The sequence below is a fragment of the Chelmon rostratus genome, chromosome 19 (genome assembly GCF_017976325.1).
Source record: "Chelmon rostratus isolate fCheRos1 chromosome 19, fCheRos1.pri, whole genome shotgun sequence".
Lineage (NCBI taxonomy): Eukaryota > Metazoa > Chordata > Actinopteri > Chaetodontiformes > Chaetodontidae > Chelmon > Chelmon rostratus.
The window spans coordinates 11,713,485-11,737,324 of NC_055676.1; the positions used below are offsets into that span (position 1 = coordinate 11,713,485).

The 23,840-nt window shown below is 40.6% G+C and overlaps 1 protein-coding gene across 1 annotated transcript in view; it reads right to left on the bottom strand.

Moving 5' to 3' along the window:
- LOC121623413 overlaps positions 1-21,417 on the bottom strand; it is a 48,644-nt gene extending 27,227 nt beyond the window's left edge. The window contains exon 1 of the mRNA XM_041960687.1: positions 21,201-21,417. Within this exon, the coding sequence (XP_041816621.1) occupies positions 21,201-21,417 (217 nt within the window). The remainder of the gene's footprint in view (positions 1-21,200) is intronic.
- Between the last annotated feature and the right edge of the window lie 2,423 nt (positions 21,418-23,840).

Consider the following 23,840-nt stretch of genomic DNA (forward strand, 5'->3'; position numbering starts at 1 on the left):
GTCTGCTGCAGGGCTGCTATTCTTCATCCACAACTGTCCTCGGCAGTGAGACGGAATAGTTTATTTCTTAAGGCCATGCTGTAAAATTATGACTCAATATGAAGTCATAACAGAGCTAATTATACATTTGAAGGAAAGTGCAGCCATATTTTGGTTTTTAGACACCAACCCCGCATCTGTGAAGCAGACATAACCCTCTGACATCTGCTTTACAGATATGTCCATACACCAACAGCACTGATGCCACAATGAGCCATACAGTCAAACAAACAACACTCAGTAACATCAACTTCAGAGAGCACATAGGAAGTGTGTGCAGCAGGTGTTGATCTTGTTGATGGCTGTGGACCTCCTCGATCGGAAGTATTTGTTGCTTGTTTTGTGCATTGGCTTGGTATGGTCATTATAAACTAACATCATCATTAACGCTGGATGTGGTTTAGGACAAAGAATTACTGTTAATGAAAACTCAGCACCAACAAGGCAGTCATATGATTTAGATACATGAAACTGTTCCTGATTTCTTATGACAAAACCTTTTATGGTGCAAGTGGAGAAGCAGTGACAGTTATGTTGTAGCAAAGAGTGAACTCTCTATTGGACTTAAGTTCAAAGTCTACATCACAAAACCTCATGGGCTCCATTTGCAGCCAGCTTCATACTTAATTTGTCAACTACTGGCTTGAATTACAAACTGCTATTGCCCATATCACATGGTGATTCAACAAATGAGTTTACATTTTGAAATGTAAACCTAAAGTTCTGAAAGGTTGCCCAATGCACCACTGACCGCTTCTTGTAATAGTGTTGAGATAGCTTCCATATTTTAATAATGTTAACTACATGGAAGTAATTACACTGTGGCCCGTGCAGGAGACTAAAAAGCTGAAACATTAAACACAACTGCCACTGGAATGCTAATTCTCATGATACATTCGCCATTGCAACAAATAACATTTCATCACGGCAGTGATCATTTCCATCACTCAGCTGGCTGTTAACTTACTGGCAGCCACCTTAGTGTCGAGGAAATGAACTTATTGACCTGAAGATCACCTTTCAGATTGATGAATGATCCTCATATTCTCCATCTGTGGCCTTCTCACTATCTGATGCTGGAAATGTCTTCTTTACAAAAATAAATATGTATGTATGCATATGTGTGTGTGTATGTATATATATATATATATATATATATATATATATATATATATATATGACCCGTTCAGCTGAATAGTTACAGTAGACGTCACATGGCCATAAAGGCAGTTTGCTTATTTAGGGGTATTATGAATAATGTTAATTTACAATATGATACATACCTCTTATCATCTCATTGTATTCTTTGTATTTATTCTGTTAGACTTTTGAACAACTTTGTTGCAACTGCTCTAAGTCCCTCTATTTCGCAATTATAGGCACTGTATATACATATAATAAATACTTTATAGAACTATATATTATTAGCAGATTGAAGCGTTCATTAATGTATTGGTCAACAACAACAGCGGGACTTAAAGTGTTCATCATTCCAGCCAGTGGAGGTGCATGGCCTTTACTGAAATATTGATGTGGGGACTGGGGGTGTTGGTTCCGGGTGAATAATGCAACAGGTGTATTAGTTCTGGTTTCAGAGAAAGCGAGCGGATGGATAAATTAATGATTATAGATGCTTCCATTCACCTTTCTGAAAGGATTAAAGGCAAAAAGTCGCAAGAAAGAGAAGAAGAGAAAATGCCACACGCATTCACTTGCATTCACTTACTCATTCGAACATTACAAAAAAAACTTTAACAGATAATTCAAAGTAACTCTTCAACATCTAGATACATAACATCTATGCATTAAATCAATACCAAACATCCAAGGACTTTTGTTTTTCTTGCAGTTGAAGTCCTTTATTATCACACAGGTATCCTGTTCTTAAAATCTGTTGCAGTATAGCAATAATTTGCTATGTTACATTTAACAGACTAAAATAGTGCATTTTACATGAGTATAATGAAGTTTGACATTCAGCATAAACTTGCAAATCTGTCACAGTCCAGACATAGTGTAGTTAAAGAAGAGTCCAAATAAAGGCATACAACACAAGCAAGAAAGGGGGAGGTTTTGGGAGCCAGGGGAAGGGGAGAGAAAGGGAAAAAGAGAGATAATTGTCTTTGATGATTGATTATTCTCGTGGCTTTCTTGTTTATTTCAACAGGCGGGAAGTTGAAAATAGAGTAGGCCTGTCACCAATCAGCGGTTGTCATTAAAGGCAGGATGAATGGCAGAACCAATCAAACTCTGGTTCATTATAAGGCGGGACAAGTGCAAAACAGTCATGTTGTCTGACAGCAGGCAAATGGATGAGACGTGTTTGTTGAATTTGTAAAACTCTTGTGTACAGTGTTCCCTGCTTCTTTACATGTTATCTTAGTAACGTTTGTCAAATGCAATACTGTGTAATAGTGAAATAGGCCTGTAGTCTTGCAGTACAGTTGAATAAATCCTTGAACTATATATTGTTTTATCCATGCTCGTTACAAAGTCAACATTACGAATTGTGTAACACTTTAGTTTATTACCAAATACCTGCAAATGACATTGTCATCAGCCTCAGCTGTACTTTGTGTTTGATGCTAAGTAGAAAATATTAGCATGCTAACACAGTAAACTAAGTTGGCGAGCATGGTACACACTATGCCGGCTAAACATCAGCAATGCTAGCATTGTCATTACCAGCATGTTAGCATGCTGGGGTTTTGAACATTTAGCTTGAAGCACTGCCATGCTTAAATACAGTCCTAGTTCATTAAACTAACTTTCATCACTAAAACTAATCACTAAACAGGATACAGGTTTTTTGTTGTTGTTGTTGTTAAGGTGAACTGAATATTTCAACTGTCCTTGATAACCAGCAACGGAAGTATTACTTTGCAGTCCACACTCAATTAATTTTTTGGTCTATAAGATGTCCGAATACAGTGAAAAATGGCTGTTCTAATTTCTCATAGCCTGAGGTGCTGTATTCGCATCGCTTGTTTTATTCAACCAAACATCCAAACCCAGAAGACATTCAGTTTGCTATCACATAGAGCAGAATTGTGATGCTCACAGTTGAGAAGCTGCTACCAGGGAATGGGTTTGGCACTTTTGCTTGAAAAATCGCTGAAACAATTTTCTGATTAGTTGTTGATTACGTTCCTGTCGATTAGTTAATTGAGCTCTGGCTTTTATCTTCCACCACATCCAGCGCTACGTTATTAGTCTCTTCAGGTTGGATTCGTGAGCCAAAGTTCACTTGGCACGGCTACCATGACGTGCAGGATTGCGTCAGGCAGGAGGTAAAATGGAGGCCAGGTGTTCGTGTGGCTCAAGAGTTATTTGGCCAAAATGCTCCCAGACCTTTGAGGCACGAAGAACATCCTGCTTTAGACATCACAGTGTGGCACTCTGTTTCAGTTGAAGATTTTAAAGATTACTCTCAGTGCTCTCTTGACCCTGACACTGCCACAAATGCACGCACCTCCAACCTTAAACTCTTGCTGATACATTAACACACCAAAGCGCTCTGAACACACATTTGCATTAAGGTCAAATAAGGGTAAGAGGTCAGAGGAAAGAGTGAGATGTGGGAAGTTCTATTGGCTTCTTGCTAATGTTACAGAGGATTTTGTAACCTCCCACACCAACTTGCCCCCTGCCACCACTCACGTCCATTACTTTGGCCATAGTTGGAACCAGACACCTGTCCTGTTCCTGAGGTTGGATTTCAGGTATCAGGTTTAAGTGGACCAATAACCCCCCCACCCTGTCTCTGCTCACGCTCGGCTAGCAGGTGACCAGTGTACCTGTAGCTTTATCATCAGCATATAAGCGTGGCGGGCAGGGACGCTCCACCTCCCCCGCGCAACACATCAGTGAGGAGAAGAGAGGGCGACGGGAGTTGAAAGGGAATTTTCTCTGATGAGAAAACAAACTCAGGCAGACAAAGCCCTGTGATGTGGTGAGGCCATCCAGCCATGCTGAGGTACACAGGTAGACAATAGACAGCCAACTCAAAGCCCCACAAAATGCATTCTGTCTAGACACGCGAACAAACCAAAGCAAAAAGAGGCCATACAGAGAAGATGAAGACATTCATTTGTAGGTGAGATGACAGCAAAAGACTGTAGCGCTGAAAATGCTTTGAAGCACTTGAAATGCACTTGAATGAACCTGTTAAGCACTTGTCTCAGTAGTGGGTACTCCACTTTAAAGATCACTCAAGGCAGATTATTTTACGGGGCTCATTATGCTTAGTGTAGCTACCTGAAACATGTTCCCTTTTTTCCTTGAGATACAAAGAAGGCGAAGTGGATTTTCAGAACATGCTCACATGGGTTACATGAGCCAAAACTCCACCCGCAAGCGTCTTGGTTTTTCCTCTTATCTCCTCCCGATCATTTCATAACTCATATCAACATAGGGGATGCAAAATGAGTACATATTGAAAGTCAAGCTGCTACAATTGGTCAGTCAGTCAATGGACAAAACCAATCATCTGTGCGATTTGATGAAACTACTTCCATATCACACTATTGCTATTATTCGTAGTTCTGAAGCTGCACTGAAAGTAATGTTTTAGTCATTTACCAGTGAAGCGAGGATTATTTGGAACATACTAAACACACAGATCAGCGACAGAGAAGTGGATTATGCTGCAGGGGTGGATAATTGGGTTTATATGGATGTTTTGGAACATTTTGACAGGGTCTTTCACTTTTGATTGGAATTCATTGTAACTACTGTGACTGTAGCTGCCTTCCTCCTAAAAAGAGTAATCTTTGCAAAGCCACCATCCAGGGCTACAAGCTGTGAGGATTGGAAACTTATACGATTTTCAGTAAAATATTTTTTGTTCATTGCAAGTGTAAATCAAAGTATGGCATCATCCCATGTTTTACACTTTTTTTTTTTTTTTTCAAATTCCACTGATAACTAATATAAACTTTGCCTATACATAACTGTGTAAGCTTACTGGACAGCTGCACTGTGCACTCTGGCCCCAATCAGTCACTTGAAAGTCCTACTGTAATGATGTAGCTTAGTTAATGATGGCAGCACATCTACAGTAACCTGTACTGTCAAAATCCGTTTTGTCTGTCTTTTGTAGAGAACTGATGTGTTTTGATATCACGTTAACACCTGTAGTGCTTTCTACCATCAGTCTGAATTTGTTTTGCGATGGTTGAGTGATGATATGAGACTGTGTGTAAGACAAATGACAATGTCTGTAATAACTGTGTTGCAAGTTTTTACAAGTTTGAACACCTGTGATCATGTGCTCAAACTCACTTTGATTCCACGCTGGGGCTCACAACAACAAAAGCGTTGACAGCGCTGAAAGAAGCACCACTACCAGAGATGGCACACACTTGCACAGACGCACATGTAAGTCACACATGATCCTGCGGTTTTCAAAACCACAACAAACACTTACTCCAGGACTAATCCCATGTCTGTATGAAGTGTTTTCTCCTGTTTACACTCTCCAGTAATGATAGGGCCATTAGACATGAGACTTGGTCTCACATAAAAGGAGTCATCACGCTTCATCATCACAACAGTCTGTTGCTTGTAACGAGGACAGTGAGGCTGGGCTTCCCCTTGGATAGCTGCTAATGTCTTGACTCAGGGGTTCCCACAGCAGTTGTCCCTCACATGTCCTGACTGAAGGTAAATCCTGCGATGTACTCCGTCTCAGTGTTTCTCAATCTGCCGGTCAGGACCCCCACAAGAGGCCACAAGATCAATCAGAAAGATCACATGATGAAAGCAGAAACAACATTTCTGCTACATAAAATTATGTTTACTTGCATGGAAGCTTTGCTTTTATGTTGTGATTTATTGAATCATTCATATCAAAAAAATATTGTATGTCTGAGCCTAAAAAAGTTGGGCACTGCTGCTCTGTGATATGGTACCATAGTAAAGGTCATTTTAAGCATTTCTCTGAATAATAATGTATTTTCTACTACATTTTCTATGATAGTCTACATGTACAGTATATTTTACCGCAGTCAACAAATCCTGTAAAAAAAATAAATCAAAGCATTGATCCTACTAACAACTATTGCCTATGTAGCCTGAGCCTGATATAGTTTATTCCTCTGTGTCACAGAGCCCCATTGTTGTCCGAAAACTAATAAAAGTACAAATAACATAAATAAGCTACAGTCTCTATCAGGGCTGGACCCAAATGTTCGCTTGTTCCGTTGACTATTCAGTTTTCAGTTTTGGGATCCTGATATTCTTTTTTTCCTTCCTCTTCTGCTAAATGTGGGCTATCAATAAAGTTACATGGCAAAATGCATTTTGTCACATTATTGTGCAATAGAAATCTTTCAGATATACAGTTAATCTCAAATCTTACACTTATTGGAGCTGGTATGCCATTTATGCACTTCTGTTTCTTGGTGCTTTGTCAGATGTTGTCTTTAATTCAGATCTTATTATTATGATAATTTATGTAGATTTATAATTTATCCAAGATAACAAAAATTGTCACAAACTGTTGTCATGTCACAAAAAGTGCTCTCGTTCAACCAACCCTCTCAGGATTACAAACATACATAACAGAGTTTCCGTCATGTTGTAATTACCGCTAAGACGGCCATCATATTGAAATCTCTCCAGTCGTGTCTGGTGAAAGTAGTTCCAGAGTTAGATGTTAGATGAATGAAGTGTGTTTTATGATGATGAAATTAATGTTTCTGTGAATGGAGTCTGGTGGCTTTGGCGAGAGCGATATAGCGGCTGTTTCTGTTTAAACAAAAACTCTTTAACAATAAGGTCTAGCTCTGTAGGGATCCTTTCCATGATGTCTGACAGAATAACAATCTGAGCCTGTTACTGGTTAAAACAAACACTTTTAATGGACATGCATTGATGGTGTGCAAACACCTGGAGGGATTACATTGCAGCCCGTTTCGCAACCTCCAGCTACAGCACTTTCGTTCAATACTGGAGCAGCCTCAGAATTTGTTGTCCCCATTAGTCACTAACATACAAAAACATGGGAAAATGGGGTCCATGAACACAGATAATATTTGACAGGATTTCTGCCATTTTCCTGAGACATTGAAATCTTCCCTGATACATAAAACTCTAAGCCAATGATTTTAATTCAAGAGCCAATAACAATACAATCAACAATATAAACAAGGATCCTGAGAAATTATTGCCTGGCTGTAAATGAAATGTCTCTCTTTTAGTCTGGACCAAAGTAGTGGACAGACCAATGTTGCCATTCCTATAAAGCCATGCCTTAAGAGGAGCTAGAAATAGTTTATTCTACCTATCTGGACCTGTTTTTCAAGATTTATGAATAGGGCAGAGTGACTGGGCAGGAAAGTCGGAAAGCTTTGAGTGACAGATCAACATATTGTTGGTTCTAATCTTTATGTGGGATTTAAGACAATAACAAAAATCTAGAGTACCACCAGCCTTATCCCTTAAAGTAACACTTCAGGCATGATCTCTCTTTGAGCATGTGTATCAAATAATAATAAGCTAACTGTTAGATTTGAATGAGCCTTTACAGATTTGACGATGACATACAGTATTTGGAGCTCTGACACATCTTTGTGAATTTCAAAGGGTCTTTTTCATATGGTGGCCAGTGCATTTGGCATGTTGACTTCTCTGTCATCACTACCAGCATGTGTCAAGTTCAGCTTTGGCCAAGTCACTCATATGGAGACACCAAACATAAACGACATAGTCCTCTGTCTGGGGTTGACTGCCTCTCGCTCTCTCAGACGCTCACACACACACACACACACTGAGTCTGCAATGCTCTTCTTGTACTGTGTGAAAGAAGTTTCTGCTGAGGCCAACTTCCTCATATGGATGCAACAATACACAAATATCTTTGATGCTTTGGATGCAGACCCAACTGAGTCCACATGTTTCCCAAAGAGATGATTAATGGCTAATACACCAGAAAAGGATTAACAAGCATCGCTGAAAAAGAGGTCATGAACTTTATACACAACAAACAAACATGTCACGTCACATATGTTTGTACAGCGGTTTTGATTGTTGGTCTTGTCTGAGAAGTTAATGAGTGATGAGGCATCACGGGAGCTTCTAGAGAGAAAAACCCCTGTAGAGCTTGCATATGTGCGTTACATCAGTTCAGTGAGGTAACTCACATCACCATTTGACAAGGGACTGTGGCCTACTTATCAAACCTATAATATATCACCTTGAATTTTTACCTAATTTTACAGCAGCAGAATTACATTCAGCAGGAATCCTTGTTCCGACTAATGTGCTACACTCAATATTATACTCAATAATTATAGAGCCTTTCATTTAAACCCCCACAATCCTTGTTCATCTACACAGAAGCTGACATCATACAGATATTTTGACATTAAAGCTGTATTACTGTTGTTTACCTCATGATCATCGCCATTCAATAGCAAATAGCAAAGAAACTTTGCCTTTCCAGCGTTGTAAAATCCTGTGAACTTTTGTGCCATGTTTTGGCATCTACTAAGCCTTTAAACACATGAATCTGTTACTCCAATTGGACTTCCTGGATCATATTTCATTTTCTCACCACTACATTAAACAACATGCCCCCACAAGCACAGCCCCTTGCACTGTTGTAATGCAGGGCTGTTTTTGGTCTGATTGTAGAGACCTTCACTCCTGACCTGAGCCCTTTAGTAGCACATAGCCTTTTGACATTGTGTACCCAAGCTCAACTGAATGTGATATTTAGAGTTGTTGACAACAACAGTAAGAAATGGAGAAATTAATCAGATTTTGTCTTTTTTTTTTTTCGACGATCCTCTCCTTTTGTCCTTCAATGCATCCCAACTGTGTCACTGGCTTCCCAGCATAGTTAGACCTGTTTGTCTGGCTTCTCTTTGCGTTTATCTTTGTGGGGAGAAGAAAGCAGCCAAGTACATTGTATCCTCTAGACCCCACAAATGCACACAGGAAATGAAGGAATGCCATACTATTGCTTCAATCTCTTACATCAGCGCAACACATTCTGTTAAGATGTGGCAGGGTATCAATAAAACAACACAGATTGGACGCAGTCAGCAGTGTATCTTTGATGTGATCTGTCAAGCATCTGGTTTAAGTAAGGCATATCATCAGGAGGCTAACAAGCCAGCATTATCTTAGCATCTAGCTTAGCCATGTGGACTGACAGACTGGGACAGCTGAGCAGGCAACAAAATTAAACTCATCAGAGATACATTAGCCACCTGCTGCTGTCGTGGATAGGTCTTCAACAACAAGTCTCTGCACAAGAAGTGGTTTCCTTCTCTTCATAACTGTTGTTTTGTAATTTTCCAGCAGCTCAGCTGACTCAACAGGAACATTTGTAATCTTCCTGCCAAAAGACTTTGCCTTTTCACACCTATAGTAGGACTACGGCGCAATTTACTGCAAATGTGCAAGCAAACTGTAGATTGGTGGGAAATTTGCAACTTACAGAGGGCAGATAATGTGAATAGTTGTTTGGTTTATGTTTTGTTTTGTTTTTTTGAGGACAAAACGCCCCATTAATTCTGTGTCTTAGGTTGTATTGACAAAGTTTTATTGGATAAGTTTGTCAACTGGGTTGACTTACGAGAAAACACTGATGACAGCTTTGCAGCCATTCATCAACATTCCTAAAACATCAGGACTGTGTATGATGCATTAACTACAGCAGGGGTTTTTAGTTCATATCTTAATATTACTAATGAATTGAAATTCTGGTCTTGCACAATGAGATAGAAGAAAATGTAGCTACAAATTCTGTCTGACTTATCTGACTTGTCTTTCTCTAGTTTCTTTTTATCATTATTTATAAGGTCCATGACCTGAGTTGCTTTCTCTGATAAATCAGTTCCATCCATCTAAAAAGACCACACAAAAAACACTTGTACCTCATGGGCACTAATTGCAAGATGTCTGAGGATCTGGTTTCTCAAGTCACACATGGACGTTTACTTTTAGAAGACAAACATGATTACCATGTTAACTGAATTTATTAACTGCAAGTCATTTAGAAGCTGATATTTCCAATGAACTTTGACAGATAACATTTGCTTGTCGAGAGGCTACAAACTAATCTGAGAAATAACATTATTGGAACACTCAGCCATTTCCTGCTGAGCCTAAAACAAACACGCATGATTCAGTGACTACTCAACCTTTCACTGATGGGGATTACAGTACTTTGAAACCTCATTATAGCATGTCCGATTATGGATTTAATCCTGAGCCTGACATTGATTGGTCCACTCGACCGAGACAAGACATCCGCTCACTCAACAGGAGGGACCTGGAACATGGTCCACTGAAATTTTGTCTTGTCTAAATTCAAGAACTCAGTTCGTCTTTAACATATCAAAGTGATAGATAGCCATCCTACTGCCATAATTAACACATTTGATCGAGAAATATGAAATTCTTTATAATATATTCAAGATTATCATAATGCCATATTAAGAAAAAATAATATAACATGTTTACAAATTTAACCCAAAGATGGATGCCTGCAGGGTTTGCAGGGAACCTGTGTAACATTGTTAAATCAGGCATTCATGGAGGGAGGTTAAAGCAGACATTGTTCTAGACTTTTCCTCAACACCACTCCTGCATAGAAGTTTTCCCCTTTTATCACAAAAATGACAATAAAAATTCATTTTGCACATCAGATATTGCGTATGTCTTCATGCACACTATAAGATAATTTCTACCTTCATTTTGGCTGAGGATGCTGTTGCACTCTCACAGCACAGCCTAAAAGGTTCAATCTAGAGCGCCAATCCTGAAAACTCACAACAACAAAAATCATTTCAGCAAATGCTCAAAAAACGTTTACATTCAAGTGGCAAAGCTGTGAGATGAAAGCGTGACATTATTATTATAAAGTGACAAAGTCTGCAGAGAGAGGAGATTGGGGTTGTTGTATATTGAGCTGCACATTATTTCAGTAACAGTGGAAGGTCGTTGTAGTTTGACTACTGAAGGCTGAAGATTTGTCCTTTTCACATTTTTTGCAGCTGTAGTAGCTGTCAATCGTGGCTGTCAAACATGGCGAAATCTCTTGTGCGAAGTCAGCTGAATTTCATGATTTGGTTGGTTTTCTTTTGTGCAAAATGGATTAACAACTTTCACCAGGTCTTAACAGCAGCTATTGCAGATCCTGGTAAAAGTTGCTCTGTCTGATCCCATAGTTTATTGTTAGACTTACCTAACAGTAGTAGTGTCCAGTGTCTCCAGTAGCATTTTGTTTGTCTTTGTTGTTCTTGTTGTGGGAATCATAAATTTAGCTTGCTCTAAAAACTGTTGTTGCAAAAATGTTTGTTGAGAAAAATGCTTGTCATGTTAAACATTGTCCCTTTCTTAACATTTAAGGAGTCTTGCCTGATAAAACATGCACCAGGAGCACATTTTGGGAATGGAGAAGAATGGATGCTATCCAGTGCAGCTGTTATTTTTATGTAAAATGTGCTCGAGGCAAATTAATGTCTTTGCTTGTTCAATGGTAAAGATTTCCATTCATTTTGGAGTTATATTAATAATAACAGCTTTGTTTGGCCTGTGTGGAGCCTATTAAAGCCATCTAACAGTCAGTTCAGCATGTAGGGACCTCCAGCAGTGGGTCATGCCAGCCCGGTGAGCTCAGTAGGAAAGGTTGACCCACATTTTGCCTGTCTGTCTTTCTCATTGCCTGCAAGTCTGTTCTGTTCTGAGTATTTTCAGATGGCTTTTATTTGACAGAAATGGCACAGTGAGAGGTGTATTGTTGGAGGTTTGACTGCAGTTTTGCATCGCACCACTTTGCTGTTATTGCTTCTTTTACCAGTCATCCCTGGAAAAGTGAGCAACGAATATTAAGCACAAAAGAAGCCTATATGAACAGTAAACAGACAATTGTCTCCTGACTAAATGTATTGATGTTCTTGCATTCTTAAATAACACCCACATCAGGATTTCTGTTGGATATAGATGGCTGGTGGTGTTGATACAAGAATGGGTTTAGCTTTATTTTAAGTGTTCTGCTTGTTATGCTCTGCAACAAAGCCTGGGAATTACACAGAATTATTATGTTCAATCTTGTATAATCTGAATTTTGTTTGGTCATTTGTGCCTGCAGTATATCTGTGTCAGCCTGCCTCCCTGTCTTTTTTGCTCTTTTATTGTTCTTTTTTCCCCAACCACAAAGCCATAACATTTGTGTCACGTTCCTGAAAAGTTACAACAATCTTACTTTCCTAAAATTGTTTGGTACTGTTAAATTATACACCTAGATCAACGCAAAACTCAAGTTCCCAGCATGCTCATCTGTTCCTCTGTTAACCCAGCAGATGAAGTGATCCTTGCAGTGGTAAATCTGTCAATATGTCTGATGTTATATATGTCCGTCTCTCCCGTCTAGCATATCCAGCCACTAGCGTGAAATCAAGAGGAGCCTGCTTGATGTTGGTTGTAAACCACAAACTGGAAGGCATTGCTTCACTTAACAACTACTTTCAGAAATTCCTATTTTTCCCAATTTTCATACACTCACTCTTTAATCGACTCAGAATGTAACTTTTACGCAAAAAAATAAATATTTTAATGGGTTTTACATTTAAATATTCTACTTCATAAAAAAGGAACCATCCAAAAGTAAAGTAAGAAGGATGATGGCTAGTGATAAACTAAGCAGTGACCCAAAGCTTTTAGGGATGTGTGTTAGGAGGGGGAGTATTGAGAAGAGTGGGTGGGCTGTGATATATGTAACAAGCAATGATGTCACAAGAACAATTTGTCTGGAAGATAAAGACAAGTGGTGGAGTTGTTATCTAAAGAAAGATGGAGAGAAGGACAGAGAGAAAGGTTAAATGCAACAAAATATGTCACCACTAAGATACTTTATGAGATAACCTCAGGCCAGTACTTGCACTAGTTTGATTTGAGTTGAGACAGGAGAAACTTTGTGTGCTTGTAATTCGTCATAAAAAGTCATAAAAACATCTTTTTATTTTGTTTTGAGGAACACACTATTTTCAGTTTGTTACTTTTATTACTGATTTTATTATTTTTATCATTATTATTAATCATAGCTGCCATCCAGTGTCCTGCAGAGTTTGGGATCTGAGATTAAACAATGTCCTCAGTCCTTGATATATTATGTATCAGCTTATTTCTACTGTCCAAGAGGTTTTTTGGACTGTTGCAACACTGCAGTGGTCTTGCATTTCTTTGTCACTCCCTTTGCAAAGCAGAGAGATCTTGTAAAAGTCCAGCTGTGAAGACAAATTCCAGAGCTTCCAGGAAAAATGCTATCAGACAGCATTAGCCCAAATAACATTGTTGATTAATCATTTACTAACAAGCTCTGACGTCGCTTCATATGAGAGACATCCAAAGGCTAAGGCATTACTCACACCGCCTGGTGTTTCTGGTCACAAGCTGACACACATACAGGCGTGCGCACACGTACATGTAACAGGAACACAGTCGTGCACGCGCACACAGAAAAACATGCATTCCCTCATGCACAAAAACACCACTTAGAGCCAGTACATGTGTGCATACCGCTCTTAGCCTCCTTTGGCCTGTTACCTGACTGTAGCTGGCAGAGCGAGTTTGGTTTGTAATTCAACCCCTCTCTCTTCTGAACATTTGACAAGCAAAGCTCCAGCAGGTGACAAAGATGGAGAGCCCCTCCACCTCCCCGAATGAGAAATTAACCTCAGCCAGATAAACGGTGATTAATTTAACTGATCACAAACACATGGTTAAACTGCTGTAAGGCCCTGATGAGAAGTGAATCTCAAGGCCAGACACTAGATCTAGTTCATTATTATAAGTACATGTAGATTCATTGCCTCAGCAACATTAGTAGATCAAAGCAATATCAGCAGATTGGATTACCGAACATACAGTAATGATGATTGCTTTTTACAGTGAGACAGAGAGAGAGAGGCAGGGGGAGGATGAAAAAGAGAATTTGATATCTCTTTCTCAGTAATCCTTTGTGTGATGACAGCATTTTCATGCTGGTGTCTCCCTCATTACAGTAAACCAGAACACATGTACGTGGTGTCGTTTGTTTGCGCTTGTAATTAAAGACCCGTCACTTAGAGACACTTGGGTCTCCTCAGGCCAAGACACACACAAAGAGAGATGTCTGTTGTGTAATAAAACTAAATGAATCATTGTAATTATTGTCAGACGGGTGCTGGGAGGGAATACCTCAGAGGCCAACATTATAATGTCACGTAAGCACGGGCATCACTTAAGTTTTAAAGCTGAGAGAGTGTGTGTGTGCTTATGTGGTCATACAGTATGAAGAAAAGCGATTAAAACAGTAGAAGGCTCTAAATGCAGGTGCAAAGCAAATGGAAATGCAAAACATTAAGAATTCATCTGAGCAGTAATTATCTTCATAATATGATCTGCGCTCCAAGGAAGTCTCCACATATTTGATGGCATACCTGCTAACATATCACTGCACAAGACAAATGGTCCAAACAGGGCTTAAATACTTTTTCAAAAATGGAAAAAGGCAAATAAGCGCTGTGGGCCAAGTTGATTCAGCTACAAATGATATTTTCATTTTCATTTTTTGGTGCTGCGGTTGGGTAAAATCCCTCAACACGACTGCTGCAAAACCATCTGTCCGAGAGCAGAGTAATCAGTGTCAGGTGAAATAACATGGATGGACCATGAATCACTGGAAAAGTTCTAATGTTGATTAAGAATCTGTATTGGAAATCTTAAGCAATGCTCCGAGCAGCTCACATGAGAGCCTTGAAGTCAGCTCTTAGAAAGTTTTCTGTTTTACGGGATTTTGACATGACCTTACTCGCTGATATGACTCAGTTTTTGTTATTTTTGAATGTCTACCTGCCACTGTGTGCCGTTTTCTATACAGAGTAACAGTTTAAAGGTCTAACACCTGGAGTTATTTCAGTCAATGTTTCATGGATGTGAATTACATCTGGTATTTTTCAACCATAAATCTGGAACTGTGCTTATTTGTATGCATTGCCTGTGTGGTTCAAGTGGCTGATTTGAATGATTTGTGGATTTGTTCACTGTAGAGTTTAAATTCTGGAGGTGGGAGTAGGTCACACACGTAGCCCTACCAAATTCTGATGATCTCCCCCAGTTTCCACTTTAAATCATTTAAAAGGCAGTGCTCATAAAAAGTAGATTTTTTTTCCCAACATTAACATGCTGTTGTAGCCTGCGTACACCTTATAAATCTGACTGATGTTTGGCATTTTGTGGCAATCGGTAACAAGCCTCCGAAAGGAACAACAGTGGAGAGCTCATGAGCATTGCACACAGGAGCAAGATTCATCATGTCGACATGCTGCTGCCCAGCAGTGTATGAAGTAGTTAGAATTAGCTCAACCTTAAACATCTACAGCAGTAAAATGCAACATAAACATTAATGCAGCAGTAATATTAATCCAAAAACATCAGCTATAATAGTAAAATGCTGACAGAGACCATTTTTCTGCATAATGGGTGCTTTTCATACTTTAAGTCTCTCTTCAGTCATTGATTTAACCACTAAAAACTCATCTCTGTTCATAAAAATTGCGTATTTAGAAGTTTTTGTTCTGCCAAATTTCTGACTAACCTTTGCCATAACTCTCTTAATCTAAACCCTGCAGCCAAATAAAATATCCTTTCAGTATTTGACATGAATCATTATGTAATTTGGCAGACTAACGTTGGCTAATGTTATCAAGCACACTGCTAACGTGTTGGCTTGTACACGCTGTGTCCCCAGGATAAATGGATGGAACAATGTTGGACATCAGCATCAGTTTTGCAGCAAAAAGGCTACTGCAGGCCACAGTTTGGCTCTTAGATGTTCAGATCCTTTGGTAACACATGACCAACTTTGGTCTTTAGTTTGCAACTGAAAACAGAACATCAGCCATTGTTTCGCTCATATGAAACCCTGGCTGTCTGAATCTGTGTTTCTGACACTGTCACTGGTCCACCTCATGTCCAAGATGGATATGCTCTGGCATGGTCTTCACTGCTTATTTTGCTCATGATATATTTTGTCCCCCCATAGCCAGTCCTCTCAGCTTCTCTGTCCCACTCTAACCAGTCCACTCAGACTCTGTCCCACTGTAACCATATGAGTAAATGAAATTATGTTAAAAGAATGTCACATAGTAATGGATAGAAAGTCTGCGAGTGAGCATCTGCTTCTCTCTTATGATTATTTTATTACATGACATTGTTCCTCCATGAAGCCATGTCACAGTTTTCAAACATTACTTTTTGAGAATGTCATATTTAAAGGGAGGATGTTTGCCAAGGACCTCTGAAAAATTAAACAAATGCATACCTGAAAAGAGCAAACCAGTGAATGTAATAACAAGATGTACTGAAGTAATTCCTCATCTGCAGTCCTTCTGCTGCAGTGACTTTAGCATTATCATCAACTCTGCTGAGCATAAAACCTTGTGTCTCCGATTTGTATTACTTTCATGTTTTGCTGAAATTGGTATGCTCTTTAATGGTTTCTGTTCAAAACTTTTTGGATTAACAGAAAATACTTAGTCATTTGGCCATCTGTTTTTCTTAATCCCTAAAAAGTTTAGGTATTGGATATGTGAGGTTTTCAACCGTCAGCAGCGATACAGGAGAATGTGAATCCGTCTCCTCTGGCTCTGGAGTGTTTAGTCTGAGAGCTCCACTCCCCCATCTGCTTTACAGCTGCCTGTTAGAGGGTCTAATTAGAACAATGATAATGTCCAATTATCTATGCTACATTAAGCTAACATCTAACACAGCCAATCGGGGGGGAGGGAGCGTGAGGGCTCAAAGCTCCTGAGAGGAGATGTTGCTCTCAGAATGAATCACTGGTCAAGGTTTATAACATTTTGGTTACTGAGCCAAGTGCTAAAGTCAGCATGCTAACATGCTAATGATGACAATACTAACATGCTGATGTTTCGCAGGTATGATATCTATTTTAATTTTCCACGTTAGCATGCTAATTAGCACTAAAATAGAATGTCATTAGCTTTGCAAGTATTTGGCCAGAGGGACATAAATGTTTGTACCAAACTCCATGTCTCCATGACAAATTTTTATTGCAATCCACCCAGTGAATACTAAAATGTTGGATAAGTGAAAACTTTTCTATGGTGATGCTGGATGAGAAGTAAGGGGGTCATTGAAGTCATTAAGATTCACCCTCTGGGCACCATGAATGTCACCAAATTTCATGCCAATCTGACACTGCAATCTCTAGAGCTGCGGCGCTAGCATGACTAAAAACCGAAGATACGTGGGACATGTTCTCCCAATGCAAACAGTATCTTTGCCACTATTGGACTGGATTTTCTAGTGTCACAATCTTTGTTGAGATGGTATTTGAAAGTAATGATAACGGATGTCCTCAGAAGCAGTTTGAAGAATGGTAACTAAAAGCAGGAATATGAGCCACCTTTTCATTTTTGCACCATTTTTACAACTTGCCTCCACCTTGAGTTAACAAAAACATCTCTTATCTGGTCTCATTTTGCTTAGCCACTTTTTCTCTTCAAAGCATCTCAGATTCATTAGTATAACCCCGGCGCTACCTTCCCCTGACTTCTGCCCTTTCCCAGCTATTCCCCTGAGCCCCCAACATCAGTTACAGTATCTTTTCTTCCTCCTTCTCCTCCTCTTTCTCTTCATCCTTTCTCACTCCCATGCCCCTCAGCCCTGACACCAGCCTCCCTTTGAAGTCCTCTTTTAAGAGCACAATTAACCCCCTCCTCCAGACACTGCACTCACTTCTCACCTTTTTAATAAGGTACTCATAGACAAGTGTCAGACCTTTTTTTCTTTCTTTCTTTCTCTCACACACACTCTGTCACATGCACACTTAGATCTACAGGTCCTTACAACACGCCTGTAAATTCTTTGTCACTTGGCTGCAAACTCAGGGACCCCTTCCTGTGTGTATGCTGTGGCACTGTACACACGTGTGTGTGTGTGTGTGTGTGTGTGTGTGTGTGTGTGTGTGTGTGTGTGTTTGTGAGAGACAGGGCAAATGAAAGAGAGACAGAGGTGGTTTCTGGTGGTTTGACTCAGTGTTAATGTAGTTTCCGGTCCTTTGATACAAAGTGAATCAGTGGTGACTGGGGGTGAAAAAAGCCATTAAAGCAGTAGACCACCTAATTGTCGCCCAGCGTGTGCTCTTTTGTGCACAATATCTGTGCAGTTCCGTTCAAGAGACGGTAGATGTTATGATATTTCCCCAACGTTCACAAAAGGATGTGGACACCTAAGCTTTATCCAAACATCATAAACAGTCTGGCTGCAGAGGTTTGCTCCCATTCAGCCTCAAGACCTCAACTTGGCAACTCAAAGAGTAGAGGGGGCGTCCGTTCTCCCGCAATTCGCCCCCATACCTCCACGATCTGTACATGCTCAGTGTTTCCTGCGCTGGCGGGATACATGGCTTAAGGCTCCCACAGTAATTCAGTGCAGGTGAATCCAGCCTTTGTGACTCAGCCTGTAGCACAAGGATGTTTTCCTCTGGGATTCAAGGTGCTGATGAGTATTGCCTGATAGCAGCAGACATAATGAAGTAATAGTGAAACAGCTTCTCCGTTTTATCTTGTTTTTGTCTTTGTGGGAATTTGTAGATGGTGATGTGTCCAGGAACCAAAATAATTGTCTGTAAAGCTGAGACCTGGCTGCATTAGAGTAGTCTAAACTTTTTCCCATAAGGTTAGGTTGTGCGCTGGTGTTCTGTGGGTGTTCAGGGCTTGTTTCATGAGATACGTTTTGATTGTGGCTTGGATCAGACTGATTTATCTTATGCACGAGGCTGTCCTGTTCTTGACTATCTCAGGCAAGACTAATTTGCTGCGAACTGTGTCAAATAAGACAAACTAGAAAAACACTGCCTGACTGTGCAGCCTCATCAAACCGCTGAGCTCTGTTCACTCTGAGTCGGAACATATTTGTCTTCTGGAGGAATTCAACAGTAGGACATTTTATTTTGAAAATTCACCACAATACAGCTTCCAGTTTCACAAACTTTCCATGCCAGGATCAAACCTGAAGCAAAGCTGCGATGCTGTAGCTTCTTAATGTTGCAGAGCTCAGGATAGTTTCTCTGGGAAAACAAAGACGGCTGCCACTGGTCAGCAGGTCTCACTGATTGGTACCAACACCGAAACATGGCTTTTCAAAGTGTGTTCACCTTACAGAGGAAAAACGTGAGTCGCTGCAGTATTTACCACTCCAGAGCTAATAGAGTAATGGCTAGCTATGATGCTAACATTGCCAGCAGTAGATGGCTACATTTCAGAGAATAAAACAGTATTTTTGTAACAAACCTGGCAGATGCAGTATGCTGATATTTCACCCAGCAAATAACATTTCTGTCTCAATATGAGGCCAGTTTGTTGTTGTACAGTTCTGGAAATTCAGAAGCACAAATAGGTCATTTTTGTCATGAGCACACGCCCATTCTGCTCTGAGCATTTCTGCAGTAATCTGAATATGCCTTTAATTCTGAGGGTTTTTTAAAGTCACTTTCTAGGCTTAAAACGAGTCGTTGTTGTGAAACTGTCAAACTTGCATTTGACTAATCTAAGAGCAAAATAAATACTGGCTGATGCATCTACAGCATCTGTGATACCGGCCCCTGGTTGCAGTCGGCATTCCAGTTCATCCAAAAGGATGTTGGATAGAGATGAGGGCCTGTCAAGTTCTTCCTCATCAAACTCGAAAAAAAACATTTTATCAAGACCTTAGTTTGTGCATGGGGGCATGGTCATATTGAAACCAGGATGGGCCTTGCAGCGACAAATTTGGAAACACACTATTAATAAAGTATCATTGGAAACTGTTATATTAAGATTTTTGCTAATTAGAACTAGTTAAACAGAAAAACTGCCCCAGAGCAAAAGTACACCAGTGGGGCGTCCACGTGCTTTCAGACATATAACATGCATCATTTCAGCAGTGTGCATGAGGGCCCAGAGTTCAGAGGCTTTAAGAGGAGTGACTTGGGGTGAAGCCTGCACAGTGCTGAGTTAGATTGAGAGGATATTCCATATGCAAACACAGACGTGCTGCCTTCCTATAATAACTTCCTCAGAAGCGACGGCAGCTCAGTGTTGAGCTATTTAAGACCAGCAAGCCCTTTGAGGAGGGAGGATTTTCCTTCCCTCTCCTCTCTCTCCCTCCCCCCACCTCTCTCTTTCTGTCATTAATAATATGATATTGTCCCATCTGTCAGGGGAGCCAGCGTGGAGCACGTGTTTCCATTTAGGCTCATCAGAACCTGATGTGGGGAGGCCGGAGCGAACGAGAGGGACTGTGACTGGGAAGCCCGGCCTAGAGTGGGAACAGCGGCAACAGGGCAGGGTAATTAAATCACAGGCTCTCAGCTATTTCAGGTATACACTTCGGTGATATATGAAAACTCTCAGAGTCTGTTTGGAATAAGAAGGACTCTTGGGAGAGATAGTGTGACCTTTAAAACGTTATTCTCCAGCTTGAAGAATAAATAATCAAGTAAAGTTGTTTCTCCTGACCTCCCTCACATGATCCAACATTGACACACTGTACAAAACATTTTCCCTTTCAGATCCTTTTGCTTTCATGGCTCCCTGCCAAATGTTTACAATATACAAGTTATCATGTCATTATATTGTCTAATTTGATTGGTTGTGTGGTTGGCTTACAAAGTAAAGTGAGGGTGCTCTGGGACTCAAGTAACTTGACATCACTATTAACATATATGTAAGATTCCATAATGTAAAATACAAACAGGAAAATAGTGTGATCAGAGGCCTTGTTCGGCCCACTGCTATTACCCCACCTCCAGACAGCATTGCTGCAATCATTCTGTGCTAATCAGATGCAGAAATAAACATCTCTGGGGTTTGAATCTGTAGCCAAAACACTCCACGGATCAGGGATCTCATCCAGCTATCCCACATTTACACAGAGGAAAGCAGTACTTCTGATTTGGGATGCAGCACATTATGATAATACATTATCATCAATACATATGCAGGAACTGGAGATTTGTAGACTCTGAAGGAAGAAGACAGTGGGCCATGAAACACGTGTAGGAACAAGAGGAATAATGTAACCTAAAATTACTTCCCAAACACTTGGCTCTAAATACAGATTCCCAGTCATAACCATTACGACTGCTCACAATACAGCACTTGCAGTGTTTCTGTGCTGGTGAACCTCTGTGGTCTGCTGTGTTGTGGCCTTCCAGAGTTGCGAGTTGTGTAACTGTATCTCAGTGACCTGGGTTTGTGCCGGCGGCAGAGCTGCAGTCAGCTCGGTGATGTCAGGGGAAAGCATCAGCGTGCCCAGAGACGGTGTAGCGGTTGCAGGGGAATACCGCTCAGTCGAAGAAACAACATCTGTTATCATCGCGGCGGCGTAGCACCGTCAAATGTCTTTTTTTCTTTAAGGATCCGTATGGTTTTTCTCCCACGGCGAGAAACCAGAGAGCCGCGGTTGTAATCTGTGACGTCCTCCTGGTGTGCCGCCCGGAGCGACAATCAAGATGTGACTGAATTTTGTGAACTTTTTTGTGATCTGTCGGTGATGTTAGATTTGAGTCATAAAATGTACATTTTCCCAGAGGGAATGTTCCAGCATACTGTTACAGTCACCTTGTCCAACTTTCCCAATTGATTCTCTATGGACCTGTGCGCCAGTCGCAGATTCTTTATCGTTTCTGACTGCGACGGACTGCATTTAATGTTCACATGCAGTGTATGGAGTCAGCGGTCCCAGAAATGTTAGATAGTAATGGTGTAATTCAGAGGAGCTCCCTTAGTGGCTTCAGGAACGCTCCTCAAATCAGGCCTGTCTCTCTACTCCCTGATCTCTCTCATCATTTCTGTTCAGTAATGCTCTATGGAATTTCTTCTAAGAGCCAAATGTAGATTACTCAAAAGCATCTTTGCATTAATATCATCTTGTATCCATTAGACTTCGGTTCAAAGACTGTCTTAAGATGCCCTGAGGAAGCAAACCCATAGATTGTGAATCGTTTTGATTTGGTTTGATTCTGTTTGCTTTGCTTCAGAGGGAGGGACTTTTGAATGTTCTCCATCAAAGGGCAGCCTTGTAGTAGAATTAAAACCTTGTTTTTCACCAACAAACAAACCAAAAAATGGCTCTAAGAAGTTTGGGTCTTGTTGTGACGCATAGTAGAAAATCTGTGTTGTAATTTAGCAACGGGTTTAGCACCGTTTGTGTTTTCTTTACTGCATGTACCATGTGTACACATGTTTGATTGTGTGTTTGCGTGCTTTTTTATGTGTGTATGCACATGCTTTCATGTGCATGAATGTGTGTGAGTGTGTTTGTGAGCCACAGTAGGCTGCAGGCGAGGTTACATCTTGCAGCAATTAAGCTGCATGCGTCTTTTACGCCCCTCCATTCATCTACTGCAGGGTCTTGTTTCAAGGCCAGCCTGCATTAGACAAACTGAGAACATTTGACGGCTTGGTGGCTGAGGCTAGATGGGTGAGCGCAGCAACAACATGTTGCACACATCAGTTAATTACTTGACAACAAAATGCGGTTGTATTAGATGGAATGTAAGCATGTTAACAATGTTGACAAACCATAGAGACGCGCATCAGAGGGAAGAGATGAAAAGAAAGAGGGAGAGGAGGAGGTGGAGGGAAAGCAAAAGGAAGGAAAAGAAATAGAGAGATCGGTGAAGTGAGGTTAGGTGAAGGGTGTAAAGTGATGACAGTGGCTGAAAAACAGCTACGAGTAACGAAAAGAAGATTTTAAGCTGGAAACGTGTCAAACCTGTTTCGTTTCTCCGTCTCATTCCCCCACTTGAACAGTGTTCATCACCGTCAGACCTCCCATCACAATACACATGTAAACACACTGTGGTCTCAATGTTCTGCCAAGGAGGGAACCGCGGCTCAGTGACGATCTCTCTCCCCTGATGACAACATGAATTATCATGGCAGAGATCACTGACATACCCCAAACCTCCCCTGTGTATAGGAGCCTGGATGCCAAATTTGTCCGTCCCCAGCATTGCTGAGAGACACTTAGCGCGGCTAAATGTCACAATGTAATTACGTTTAACTGCTGTTCAACAGATAATGAACAAACAGTTCCTTGTAGATGTAGACTTGCGTAAGTATTGTTTGTGGAGACAATGAGAGCACTGAGAAGGCCTGGGCCTGCTCTGTGTGGCTGTGTAGTGGAAGTTCGTATGTAGATTGTTGTGCAGGGAGCTGCATGACATTCAGTTATTGACTTACAGTCCCAGTGTGTTATAAACTGCCAGAGTTTCATTAAATTTAGGAGATTTAAAGAGATTGTTTTCTACCTGGGGCTTGTTATTGATGGTGTTATGGAACTTTATGGACAGGCAAATGCAAAAATAGACAACAGTCGACTTTGGAAAACTACAGGCAGGATAACAGAGACAGCTCACATCTCAGTCAACAAGTAACAAAGACCGGGAGCACAGGAAATTCCTCCAAAAAGTTCATCTTTAGTGACCAAAGCCAGGAGTCCTGCTTCTACCAGCTCTCACTGAAGCTCCTTCGCTGGTTGTGTTTTTTTGTTTTTTCTAAGGCTGGGGGCCAGGGTACTAATAATAATAATAATCGCTAACAGCACTGCCAGGAGTTAGTAGCCCTGGAGGAACTATTGTAGCATGTCACTGCTGTGCTAACTCTCTCTCTATGCCTGCATGCGTTTTCTAATTTTCACTAGTCTCTGGTTTCTCTTGGGGGGTTGTTTAACAGTGATGAAACAGTGCATTACAGTATATTAGGGTGGCAACTAATGAATATTTTCACTGTTGA